The following is a 12891-nucleotide window of genomic DNA, read 5'->3' as shown; positions in this document are numbered from 1 at the left end:
CCTCAGCTTCTCCTGACCCTTTCCCTCAGCTTCTCCTGACCCTTCCCCTCAGCTTCTCCTGACCCTTCCCCTCAGCTTCTCCAGACCCTTCCTCAGCTTCTCCTGACCCTTCCCCTCAGCTTCTCCTGACCCTTCCTCAGCTTCTCCTGACCCTTCCCCTCAGCTTCTCCTGACCCTTCCCCTCAGCTTCTCCAGACCCTTCCTCAGCTTCTCCTGACCCTTCCCCTCAGCTTCTCCAGACCCTTCCTCAGCTTCTCCTGACCCTTCCCCTCAGCTTCTCCTGACCCTTCCTCAGCTTCTCCTGACCCTTCCCCTCAGCTTCTCCTGACCCTTCCCCTCAGCTTCTCCAGACCCTTCCCCTCAGCTTCTCCAGACCCTTCCTCAGCTTCTCCTGACCCTTCCCCTCAGCTTCTCCTGACCCTTCCTCAGCTTCTCCTGACCCTTCCCCTCAGCTTCTCCAGACCCTTCCTCAGCTTCTCCTGACCCTTCCTCAACTTCTCCTGACCCTTCCCCTCAGCTTCTCCTGACCCTTCCTCAGCTTCTCCTGACCCTTCCCCTCAGCTTCTCCTGACCCTTCCTCAACTTCTCCTGACCCTTCCTCAACTTCTCCTGACCCTTCCCCTCAGCTTCTCCTGACCCTTCCCCTCAGCTTCTCCTGACCCTTCCTCAGCTTCTCCAGACCCTTCCCCTCAGCTTCTCCAGACCCTTCCCCTCAGCTTCTCCTGACCCATCCCCTCAGCTTCTCCAGACCCTTCCTCAGCTTCTCCAGACCCTTCCTCAGCTTTGTTGCCCTCACAATCAAACCAGAGGAGCAGCTCTGAACCCTGCCTTGACTTTTGCTCCTTTCCTGGTTTGATTTCATTTATCTAGTGAATAAATACCTTGCCCTCCCCAGCTGAACCTTCCCTACCCAGCAGGAAGCCTCTGAGGGCAAGAGCTCTTTGGGGAGGGTTTGGGTGAGTCCAGGTTTGCCCCTGCAATGCTGAGGGTCGTGGTGGCCTCAAACCCTCCCCCTGCACTGTTAGTGGAGCTCATTATTGGCAAGTTGGGGCTGCCCCCTGCCTGGAGGTGCTCAGGACCAGGCTGAATGAGGCCTTGAGCAGCCTGGGCTGGGGGGAGGGGTCCCTGCAGACCCCTGGCAGGGGGTTGGCACTGGATGAGCTTCAAGCTCCCTTCCAACCCAACCCATGCTGTGCCTCCCTGATTGATGGCAGCTTGCTGCTGGGGCAGACCTCAGCCCCACTGCTCCCTCCCTGGGGCTGGCTGATGACCTTGGGGAGCCTGAAGCCCCCCAGGGCAGCCAGGCACAGGGCTGGGGGTGCCCTGGGCAGGCAGCAGCAGAGGCTTTGCCCCTCAGGTGCCCACTGGGCACTGCAACCCCCACAGAAACCCAGGGCTGGAAGGGATCTCCAGGATGATCTCTTTACCCCTGAGAGCTGCTCCTCAGGATCTCGCCACAGCAGCTGTGGGGAGGCCACCACCAATCCTCCCCCCGAGGTGGATGGCTGCCAGAAATTCCTCTTCCCAGGGGCAAACCTCAGGGGGTCCTTGGCCCCAGGCTGGCAGCCTCACGCCTCTGGCAGTCTGTGGACCTCAGCCTTCTCCTGGCAGAGTGGTGAGGTCTGTGCTTGGCCTGGGAGCATAGTCCACATCTTTCCCAGGTGAGTCAGCCTCCAGCTGCTGCTGCTGCCAGCCCTGAGCCCACCAGAGGAAGCCCAGCAGGGGTTGGGTTGCTTGGGTCTGGGCTTTCACTCCTCCTGGTGGTCTCTGGCCAAGCAGTGACTCAAAGCTGTCAGAGGTGGAGAACTCTTCACTCTTTATCTCAGCACTCATTAACCACCCAGAGCCATAAGCAGCAGCTCCTTCAGGGCTCCTTCCCCCTGGAGGTTGGATTTCAAAGTGTGAGGACTGGGCCTGGGGAGGAGGATTGAGGGATGAAGATCCCCAGAGAAGGCTCAGTGAAAAAGAAACCTCCCCAGCAGAGCAAGGAGGTCTCCCTCAGACTCCTCTGCTCCAGGCTCAACACCCCCAGGGCCCTCTGCTGCTCCTCCCCAGCCCTCTCCTCCAGACCCTTCCCCACCTTGCTTGCCCTTCCCTGGCCCTGCTCCAGCTCCTCAGGGTCCTGCTGGGGGTGAGGGCTAAGTCAGCAACAGCAGAGGCAGAGGATCACATTGGACAGATCCAGAGACCTCTGAGGATCTAACATCTTGCCCTGAGGTCTCCCTGCTCCTGGGCACCTGGATGGCAGCCCCATGAGGTCTCCCTGCTGCTGGGCACCTGGATGGCAGAGCCATGAGGTCTCCCTGTTCCTGGGCACCTGGATGGCAGAGCCATGAGGTCTCCCTGATCTTGGGCGCCTGGATAGCAGCCCCATGAGGTCTCCCTGCTGCTGGGCACCTGGATGGCAGCCCCATGAGGTCTCCCTGCTGCTGGGCACCTGGATGGCAGCCCCATGAGGTCTCCCTGCTGCTGGGCACCTGGATGGCAGCCCCATGAGGTCTCCCTGCTCCTGGGCAATAGGGTGGCAGAGCCATGAGGTCTCCCTGCTCCTGGGCAATAGGGTGGCAGAGCCATGAGGTCTCCCTGCTCCTGGGCACCTGGATGGCAGAGCCATGAGGTCTCCCTGCTTCTGGGCACCTGGATGGCAGCCCCATGAGGTCTCCCTGCTCCTGGGCACCTGGATGGCAGAGCCATGAGTTCTCCCTGCTCCTGGGCACCTGGATGGCAGAGCCATGAGGTCTCCCTGCTCCTGGGCACCTGGATGGCAGAGCCATGAGGTCTCCCTGATCTTGGGCACCTGGATGGCAGCCCCATGAGGTCTCCCTGCTCCTGGGCACCTGGATGGCAGAGCCATGAGGTCTGCCTGCTCCTGGGCACCTGGATGGCAGAGCCATGAGGTCTCCCTGATCTTGGGCACCTGGATGGCAGCCCCATGAGGTCTCCCTGCTCCTGGGCACCTGGATGGCAGAGCCATGAGGTCTGCCTGCTCCTGGGCACCTGGATGGCAGCCCCATGAGGTCTCCCTCTTCCTGGGCACTCTGTGGTGCTGGGGCAGGGGGCAGCAGGTTCTGTCCCCACTGGGTGAGGGTCTAGGCAGGAAACAATTGAGGCAGATCCTACCTGCAGCACTCAACAAAGCTCTACAGCCAGGGTGGGAAAGGATTAAGGACACAGACTTCTACCCCCTGTGCTTGCCTGACTCCAGGACCTGCTGGGGGGTTTCACTTCTCCTTTTTGCCTTCTTCTTCTTTCTCTGAAATCTCAGCAGCAAGGATCTCTTCCTCCCCTTGAGCAGCAGAAATCACCTGGATGGTGACTAAGTTATCAGCAGACTTGGAGACTATTGCTCCTCCCTGGTGAGCCTGGGGGGAGGTGGGAGGTGATCTCTGGTGCCCTGGGGACCTGGGGGGTGCTGGGCTGGAGGTGAGACCCTGGGAGGCAGAAACAAAAGGCAAATTAAAGCATCAACCATCTTCAGCAGAGCCTTTGCCCTCTGCCCTCAGCCGTGGTGCCTGGGATGTGCAAGGCAGGCAGGGGGCTTGGGGAGTCTCACCACACTGGACCTCAGCTTCCTGTGGTGCCAGGATGAGGGACTTGGAGCTGGGAGAGGGCAGCTTGAGAGTGGAGAGGAGGAAGGAATGGTTGGCAGGGAGGCTGGGGAGAGCCTGGCACAGGCTGCCCAGGGAGGCTGTGGCTGCCCCCTGCCTGGAGGTGTTCCAGGCCAGGCTGGATGAGGCCTTGAGCAGCCTGGGCTGGGGGGAGGGGTCTCTGGGCATGGCAGGGGGCTGGAGCTGGCTGAGCTTTGAGCTCCCTTCCAACCCAAACCCTTCTATGAAACTATGACCTGGATGCCAGCTTGCAGCCAAAGACAAGTGGGGCTGGGCTTGGGCTCTGCTCCCCAGGCTCAGGGGATGGAAGGAGAGGAACTGGCCTGGAGCTGTGCCAGGAGAGGCTGAGCTTGGAGAGGAGGAACAATTCCTTTGGTGGCAGAGTGGTCAGGGCCTGGCAGAGGCTGCCCAGGGAGGTGGTGGAGTCCCCATGGCTGGAGGTGCTGCAGAGCCCTGTGGCCATGGGGGGTTTGGTGGCCAGGGTGAGGTTGGGCTGCTCCTTCACTGGCTGATCCCAGAGAGCTTTTCCCACCCAAACCATTCTGTGATGCCAGTTCCTATCCTTCCATCAGCTGATGCCAGGGAGGAGAGCCCAGCCCCCAGCTCACTGCAGCCTCCTCTCTAGCTGCAGAGAGCAAGGAGGTCTCTCAGCCTCCTCATCCCCAGACTCACCCCCCACCCTGTCCCTCAGCTGCTCCCTGCCCTCCCAACCCCTCACCAGCCTTCTTGCTCTCCTCTGCTCACCCTCCAAGGCCTCCAGGTCTTTCCTATCCTGTGGCACCCAGACCTGAGCACAGTGCTCAAGCTGTGCCCTCCCCAGTGCCCAGCCCAGGGGCACCATCACCTCCCTGCTCCTGCTCACCCCACTGCTGCTCCAGGCCAGGCTGCTGGTGGCCTTCTTGCCCCCCTGGGCACACTGCTGGCTCATCCTCTGCCAGCTGCCAGCCAGCACCCTCTCTGCAGGGCAGCTTCCCAGCTGCTGTGCAGTCAGTGAGGGAGAACAGTGCCTTGGCACCCGGGCTGCCCCACTGCCAGGCTCACCTGTGCCACCTGCAGGGCCCTCAGCTCCCTCAGCCTCCACCGGAGCTGTGCCAGTGGCCCTTTGCCTCCCAGCTTCCCCGTGGCAGCCATGGCAGCCTGGAAGAGCTTTGGGGTCTCAGGCTTTGGGGGGATGATCAGCGAGTCTCCAGGGGCTCCCCTCTCTTCTTTGGGCTTGTTGTTGTTCCTCAGCATCCTCCTGGAGCAAGGGGAGGGGGAGATGATTCCAGCCCGGGGGGGGGGAGGGGGGAGGGGGATTGCTTCTTTTCAGTGGAGAAAAAGCAGATGTTTAAAAGCAAAGGACCTGTTGGCCCCCCCAGGAAGAGCAGAGGAACAAATGGAAGCGAGGCTTGAAGCAATTAGCACAGAGGGACCCACCCCCACCCCACCTCCCCTCACCCTACTCCACCTCCCCTCCCCTCCCCTGGTAACCCAGGGCTCTGCTCTCCCTGTGCCTCCCCCAGCCCCTGCTGGCAAGCAGCAGCCCCACACGCACTTGGCCTTCTTCCTCAGCAGCTTCTGGGACTCTGGGTAGTGCACCAGGATCTCGTTCAGGTCCTTCTTGTCGAGGATGAAGAGGTTGGCAAAGCCGTGAGCCACCACGTTGGCCGTGCGCCGGTTGCCCCCTCCGGCCGCCAGCAGGCTGGGAGGGACGGGGCGGGGGGGAGGTCAGGGCTGGGGGGCACACAGCCCCAGCATGGCCTCAGATCTCCCTGGGCATGGAATCCCAGCATGGACCCCTGGAGATCATCCAGTGGCTGGCAGGATGCAGCCATGAGCAGCCTGGGCTGTGGGAGGGGTCCCTGCCCCTGGCAGGGGGCTGGAGCTGGATGAGCTTGAAGGCTTCCTTCCAACCCAACCCCTTCCATGGATCTGTGAGTCCAGCCCAAGCCCCACACAGGTGCCCCCAGCAGGGCACTCACAGCAGCTTGCCCAGGGGCACAGTGCCCAGGGTGGGGTTGGAAGCTCTCCACACCAGGAGGCTCCACAGCCTCTCTGGGCAGCCTGCTCCAGGCCTCCAGCAGCCTCACCCCAAACAACTTTCTCCTCCTGGGTGCCAGTCTGTGCCCTCTGCCCCTTGGCCTGGCCCTGGGCACCCCTGGGCAGAGCCTGGCCCCAGCCTCTTGCCCCCCACAGCTCTTTCAGCTCTTGCTCAGCATTGCTCAGCTGCCCTCTGGGGCTGCTCAGCTCCAGGCTCTCAGCCCCAGGGCTCTCAGCCTCTGCTGCTCACAGAGCTGCTCCAGGCCCCTCAGCAGCTCTGCAGCCTGCCCTGGGCTCCCTCCAGCAGTCCCCTGGCTCTCTTGGCTGGGCTGGTGCTGGTGTCTCCACCTCCCACCCAGCTCCCCCCGAGCCCAGCAGCTGTGATTCCCCCTGGCTCCCTGGTACTGCTTCACTCACCTGATCTCCCCAAACACAGATCCAGCTTTCAGGGTCACCAGCACCGTTGTGCCCTCAGCTCCCCCCAGGACCTGCACTTGTCCTGCCTGGATGATGTACATCTCACGGCCAATTTCCCCCTGCAACGAGGAGCAGTGCTGTCTGTGCCCAGCAGCAGGGACACCTCATGGCTCTGCCATCCAGGTGCCCAGGAGCAGGGAGACCTCATGGCTCTGCCATCCAGGTGCCCAGGAACAGGGAGACCTCATGGCAAGATGTTAGATCCTCAGAGGTCTCTGGATCTGTCCAATGTGATCCTCTGCCTCTGCTGTTGCTGACTTGGCCCTCACCCCCTGCAGGACCCTGAGGAGCTGCAGCAGGGCCAGCGAAGGGCAAGCAAGGTGGGGAAGGGTCTGGAGAAGAGGGCTGGGGAGGAGCAGCTGAGGGCCCTGGCGGGGTTTGGTGTGGAGCAGAGGAGGCTGAGGGAGACCTCCTTGCTCTCTGCAGCTCCCTGAGAGGAGGCTGCAGGGAGGTTGGGGCTGGGCTCTGCTGCCCAGGCTCAGGGAATGGAAGGAGAGGAACTGGCCTGGAGTTGTGCCAGGGGAGGCTGAGGTTGGAGAGGAGGAACAATTCCTTTGCTGCAAGGGAGGTCAGGGCCTGGCAGAGGCTGCCCAGGGAGGTGGTGGAGTCCCCATGGCTGGAGGTGTCCCAGAGCCCTATGACCATGGCACTTGGGGCCAGGGTTTGGTGCCCAGGGTGGGGTTGGGCTGCTGCTTGGCCTGGGTGATCCCAGAGAGCTTTTCTCACCCAAACCATTCCTGTACAGGTAGGGTGAGATCTTGGGTTGCTATTGGACCCCCTCTGCCCCTCACTGCCCCCTGCTTTGGGAGCTGCAGGTGAGATGCTGGACTCAGAGTTCAGCCTTTTCTTGCTGCTCTTCTCTGGGCACCCTCCACCCTGCTTGGACTGGATGATCTCAGAGAGCATTTCCAGCCTTCAGGATGCCCTGGTCCCAAAGCCTGCCCCAGCTCTGCAGGCTGCCTCCTGCTCTTCATGGCTGCAGCAGAGGAGGTCAGCCGTTGCTCAGGGCCAGCTGCAGGAGGCTTCTGCTCTGGATTCCCTTCCAGGCAGCAGTTCTGTGGCACAGTGCTGGGCCAGGCCTGGCTTTCCCCACCCTTAGTGCCCTGCCCAGCCCAGCCCAGCCACGACCCCAGGGCTGGGAGGGCTCCTGGGCATCTCCTTACCTTCTTACAGACATAGTCATTGGGCAGGTAGACCACGGACCTGAGCCTCTTCAGCATGTCAAAGATCATCTGCCTGTCGCAGCCCTGAGCCCAGACAGAGCCAAGTGGATCCCAGCCCCACCCACATAAGCCCCAAAGGATCCTGATTACAGCCCCATAAGCCCCAAAGGATCCTGATTACAGCCCTCAGCCCCAAGGGATCCCAACCCCCTAAGCCCCAAGGGATCCTGATTACAGCCCTCAGCCCCAAGGGATCCCAATCCCAACCCCCTAAGCCCTACAGGATCCTGATTACAGCCCTCAGCCCCAAGGGATCCCAATCCCACTCCCCTAAGCCCTACAGGATCCTGATTACAGCCTTCAGCCCCAAGGGATCCCAACCTCCTAAGCCCCAAAGTATCCTGATTAGAACCCTCAGCCCCAAGGGATCCCAACCCCCTAAGCCCCAAAGGATCCTGATTACAGCCCTCAGCCCCAAGGGATCCCAATCCCAACCCCCTAAACCCTACAGGATCCTGATTACAGCCTTCAGCCCCAAGGGATCCCAATCCCCTAAGCCCCAAGGGATCCTGATTACAGCCCTCAGCCCCAAGGGATCCCAATCCCCTCAGCCCCAAGGGATCCCAACCCCAACCCATAAGCCCCAAGGGATCCTGATTACAGCCCTCAGCCCCAAGGGATCCCAATCCCCTAAGCCCCAAGGGATCCTGATTACAGCCTTCAGCCCCAAGGGATCCCAACCCCAACCCCCTCAGCCCCAAGGGATCCTGATTACAGCCCTCAGCCCCAAGGGATCCCAATCCCCTAAGCCCCAAGGGATCCTGATTACAGCCTTCAGCCCCAAGGGATCCCAACCCCAACCCCCTCAGCCCCAAGGGATCCTGATTACAGCCTTCAGCCCCAAGGGATCCCAATCCCCTCAGCCCCAAGGGATCCTGATTACAGCCCTCAGCCCCAAGGGATCCCAACCCCCTAAGCCCCAAGGGATCCTGATTACAGCCCTCAGCCCCAAGGGATCCCAACCCCCTAAGCCCCAAGGGATCCTGATTACAGCCCTCAGCCCCAAGGGATCCCAATCCCAGCCCTCCAGACTCCACCAGAACCCCACAGACTCCCCCTCCCCAACTCCACAGACCACCCCCAGCCCCACAGTGCTCCTCATCAACCTACAAGCCCCCTGCCCCCTGCCCCCCTGGTGCCAAGGCTGTGCCAGCTGGCACCCCCATGGCAGAGGGTACCTGGAAGAGGGCCACTTTGCTCACAATGTTGTAGTTCACATCGATGGCAATGTCCAGCCTCATCTTATCTGGCAGCTGCACCAGCAGCTCTGACTCATCTGGAGGGGCACAGCAGAGACCTGCCTGTTGCCAGCCTTGCACCCAAGAGCATGGCCTTGGTGTGGCACTGGCAGAGCAGCCTGGGGCAGTGTGAGCCTGCTCTGGTGGCAGAGGGCAGGAGCCAGCTGGCTCAGAAGGGTCTCCTCCAGCCTGTCACCAGCCACCAGCTTGCAAGCCTAAAGCCAAGGGCTGGTGGAGAGCCTCCCTTTGCTGTGCTGATAGCTCCCAGGGACAGAGCAGTGAGACCAAGCCAGGACAGAGGGCACAGAGGTCCTGCCTGGGGAGCGATAGGACAAGAGAAAATGGCCTCAAGTTGCCCAGGGGAGGCTGAGGTTGGAGAGGAGGAACAACTCCTTTGCTGCAAGGGAGGTCAGGGCCTGGCAGAGGCTGCCCAGGGAGATGGTGGAGTCGTTGCAGAGCCCTGTGGCCATGGCACTGGGGGCCAGGGTTTGGTGCCCAGGGTGGGGTGGGGTTGGTGCTGGCCTGGATGCCCTCAGAGAGCTTTCTCCTGGATTTAGTGGTAGGGTGAGACATTGGGGTTGCCACTGGACCCCCTCTGCCCCTCACTGCCCCCTGCTCTGGGAGCTGCAGGTGGGATGCTGGGCTCAGAGTGCTCTAAGGGATGCTGGCTCACCAAGGTGCCATCACCTGGTGGCATCCTCTGTACTCTGCTCCAGGAGAGACTGGATGGGGCTCAGGGCAACCTGCTCTGGCTGTAGATGTCCTTGCTGACTGCAGGGCACAGATGACCTTTCAAGGTCCCTCCCAAGCCAGTCTGTGATACTATAGGTGGCCAAACAAGCCCCTACAGCAAAATGAGCCCCCCCAGTCCCCACACCTCCCATCCAACAGCAGCAACCTTTGGGCTCTGCAAAGCAGCAGCTGTAGAGCACACAGAGGGGAGAAGGGCAAAGTGCTGCCCCTTGGGAGTGCTGCCCCAGGGCACACAGAGGGAGAAGGGCAAAGTGCTGCCCCTTGGGAGTGCTGCTGTAGGGTACACAGGGAGAGAAGGGCAAAGTGCTGCCCCTTGGGAGTGCTGCTGTAGGGCACACAGGGGGAGAAGGGCAAAGTGCTGCCCCTTGGGAGTGCTGCCCCAGGGCACACAGGGGGAGAAGGACAAAGTGCTGCCCCTTGGGAGTGCTGCCCCAGGGCACACAGGGGGAGAAGGGCAAAGTGCTGCCCCTTGGGAGTGCTGCTGTAGGGCACACAGGGGGAGAAGGGCAAAGTGCTGCCCCTTGGGAGTGCTGCTGTAGGGCACACAGGGGGAGAAGGGCAAAGTGCTGCCCCAGGGCACACAGGGGGAGAAGGGCAAAGTGCTGCCCCTTGGGAGTGCTGCTGTAGGGCACACAGGGGGAGAAGGGCAAAGTGCTGCCCCTTGGGAATGCTGCTGCAGGGCACACAGAGGGAGAAGGGCAAAGTGCTGCCCCTTGGGAGTGCTGCCCCAGGGCACACAGAGGGAGAAGGGCAAAGTGCTGCCCCTTGGGAGTGCTGCTGTAGGGTACACAGGGAGAGAAGGGCAAAGTGCTGCCCCTTGGGAGTGCTGCTGTAGGGCACACAGAGGGAGAAGGGCAAAGTGCTGCCCCTTGGGAGTGCTGCTGTAGGGCCCACAGGGGGAGAAGGGCAAAGTGCTGCCCCTTGGGAGTGCTGCTGTAGGGCACACAGGGGGAGGAGGGCAAAGTGCTGCCCCTTGGGAGTGCTGCTGTAGGGCACAGAGGGGGAGAAGGGCAAAGTGCTGCCCCTTGGGAGTGCTGCTGTAGGGCCCACAGGGGGAGGGGTGTGAAGGGCTGCCCCAGGGGGCTGGGGTTCTCACCTAGCATGCCTTGGGAGTGCCATGTGTACTCATACCAGGTTTTGACCCTGTTCTGGATGGCCCTGGGGATCCTGTAGGAGTTCATGTACTTGATGGTGCTGTCCATGCAGCTCCGGTAGTAGGTCTGGCCGGCGGTGGCGGCGCCCACCACGTCCCTCATCTGAGAGGGGAGCAAGAGAAGCACAGAGTGGCCTTGGGGTGGAAGGGGCTTCCACAGCTCATCCAGTCCAGCCACCCCCTGCCCCCAGCAGGGCCATCCCCAGCTGGAGCAGGCTGCTCACAGCTTTCCCCAGCCTCACCTTCAACACCTCCAGGGCTGAGGCCTCAAGCCCCTCCCTGGGCAGCCTGCTGCAGTGCTCCAGCAGCCTCCTGGGGCAGAACTTGTTCCTCACATCCAATCCCAACCTGCTCTGCTCTCATTTCAAACCTCTGGCCCTGCAGGCCCTTACAAACAGTCTCTCTCCATCCCTCCTGTAGCCCCCTCCAGGTCCTGGCAGGCTGCTCTAAGGTCTCCCCTGAGCCTTTTCCTCTCCAGGCTGCACACCCCCAGCTCCCTCAGCTTGGCCTCAAAGCAGAGCTGCTCCAACCCCCTGAGCATTCTCATGTCCTCCTCTGGAGCCTCTCCATCAGGTCCGGGTGCTTCCTGTGTTGAGGGCTCCAGAGCTGGACACAGTACTGCAGGTGGGAGAGCTGTTTGAGTCGTTGGCACCTATCCATCCATCCATCCATCCTCCAGGCTGAGCAGCCTCCAGCAGCTAGGCTGAGTCCTTGCAGCATCTGCCAAATCCTTTTTGTCCTCCACTGATGCTGAGCAGCTGCTCTCAAAGGGAAAACAAACCTGGAGGTGCAAACCTGTGGACTAAGCCCATGGGTTCTCCTCCCCCTCTGCTCTGCCCTGCTGAGCCCACAGCTGCAGTGCTGTGTCCAGCTCTGGGCTCCCCAGCTCCAGAGGGACAGGGAACTGCTGGAGGGAGCCCAGCAGAGGCTGTGAGGATGCTGAAGGGCCTGGAACAGCTCTGTTGTGGAGAAAGGCTGAGAGCCCTGGGGGTGTTTAGCTGGAGAGGAGAAGGCTGAGAGGGATCTGAGCAGTGTCTGAGGGCTGGGGGCCAGGCTGGAGGTGCCAGGCTCCTTGGGGTGGTGCCCAAAGCTGGAGCCCAGCAAGTTCCACCTCAAGAGGAGGAGAAAGTTGTTTGGTGTGAGGCTGCCAGAGGCCTGGAGCAGGCTGCCCAGAGAGGTCGTGGAGCCTCCTCCTCTGGAGGCTTTCCAACCCCCCTGAATGTGCTCCTGGGTGCCCTGCCCTGGGTGCCCTGCCCTGGCAGGGGGCTGGGGGATCTCCAGAGCTCCCTTCCAACCTCTTCTCTTCTCTGATTCTGTGAAACCCTTCCCCAGCTGAGGCTGGGCACCCCCATGGCTGCTGCTCACCTGCCCTATCATGACAGAGAAGGCAAAGACCCCTGTGAAGTAGTTGAGCAGCTGGAAGATGATCTCAAAGAGGGTCTTGGGGTCTGGCAGGCCCCCGATGGTGATCAGGGTTTTGACTGCCCAGTAGTAGCAGCGGATGTAGCTGGCAGGCAAAGAGAAGACATCTCAAAGGTGTTTGGAAGGCATGAAGGCCTCTTCCACCTCACTTTCCTCCCCTCCCAGCCCAGCTGCAGCCTCTCTTTCCCCTGCAGCACCACACCAGACCTTGCTGCCCATCCCACCCCTCCTGTCCACCTCACCCTCCCTGGCTCCTCCATCTCCCCCTGGCATCCCCAGCCCTTGGCTTCAGGGCTTTGCTTTATTGATTCCCAGCTGCATCCCTACACCTCCTTTCTTGCTCCAGCTCCTCATCAGCAAGCTGTGATGCAGGAGGACCCCAAGCCCTGCCTTGCTACCTGTTTCCTTCTCCATCATAGACCCAGGTGGTGGAGCCCAGCCCCTCGTAGGCTGATGCCCAGTAGTAGAGGCAGGAGTTGACATGCAGGCTGTACAGCAGGTAGGCAGTGGTCCTAATCACCCTGCAAGGAAAAGGAGAGAGCAGGAGGGAGGTGATCTGAGTTCTGGCTGGGGGAGGCCAACAAGATGCTTAAGGGGACTGCAGAACCCTTCTTACAAAGAGAAGCTGAGAGACCTGGGGCTCTTCAGCCTGGAAAAGAGAGGGCCTGGAGGGGAATCTTCTCAATGCTGCTCAAAACAGCACAGCTGAGGGGGGGAGGCCATGAGGGTGCTGCTCAGCCTTTTTCAAGGTGCCCAGGGATGGGACAAGGGGCAGCAGGGACAAACTGGAACACAGGAGGGTTCACCTGAACTGAAGGAGAAACTTCTTCACTGTGTGAGGCTGCTGGAGGCCTGGAGCAGGCTGCCCAGAGAGGCTGTGGAGCCTCCTGCTCTGGAGGCTTGCAACACCCACCTGGATGTGCTCCTGTGTGCCCTGCCCTGGGTGACCCTGCTCTGGCAGGGGGCTTGGACTGGGTGATCTCCAGAGGTCCCTTCCA

The 12891-nt window shown here is 61.4% G+C and overlaps 1 protein-coding gene across 2 annotated transcripts in view; it reads right to left on the bottom strand.

Annotated features, from left to right (window-relative positions):
* Positions 1-283: 283 nt before the first annotated feature.
* CNGB1 (cyclic nucleotide gated channel subunit beta 1) overlaps positions 284-12891 on the bottom strand; it is a 38850-nt gene continuing 26242 nt past the window's right edge. For both annotated transcript variants that reach the window (XM_068168383.1, XM_068168384.1), the window contains 9 exons: positions 12292-12414; positions 11837-11978; positions 10415-10574; positions 8506-8603; positions 7268-7351; positions 6045-6163; positions 5143-5289; positions 4650-4845; positions 284-3431 (listed from right to left, as the gene is read on the bottom strand). In XM_068168383.1, coding sequence (XP_068024484.1) covers positions 3222-3431; positions 4650-4845; positions 5143-5289; positions 6045-6163; positions 7268-7351; positions 8506-8603; positions 10415-10574; positions 11837-11978; positions 12292-12414 — 1279 coding nt within the window. In that variant the 3' untranslated portion in view covers positions 284-3221. The remainder of the gene's footprint in view (positions 3432-4649; positions 4846-5142; positions 5290-6044; positions 6164-7267; positions 7352-8505; positions 8604-10414; positions 10575-11836; positions 11979-12291; positions 12415-12891) is intronic.

Source organism: Melanerpes formicivorus, unplaced genomic scaffold, assembly GCF_026170545.1.
Source record: "Melanerpes formicivorus ecotype bairdi unplaced genomic scaffold, bMelFor1.0.p_v2 SCAF_137, whole genome shotgun sequence".
Lineage (NCBI taxonomy): Eukaryota > Metazoa > Chordata > Aves > Piciformes > Picidae > Melanerpes > Melanerpes formicivorus.
This window is presented reverse-complemented; position numbering and strand designations above follow the sequence as displayed.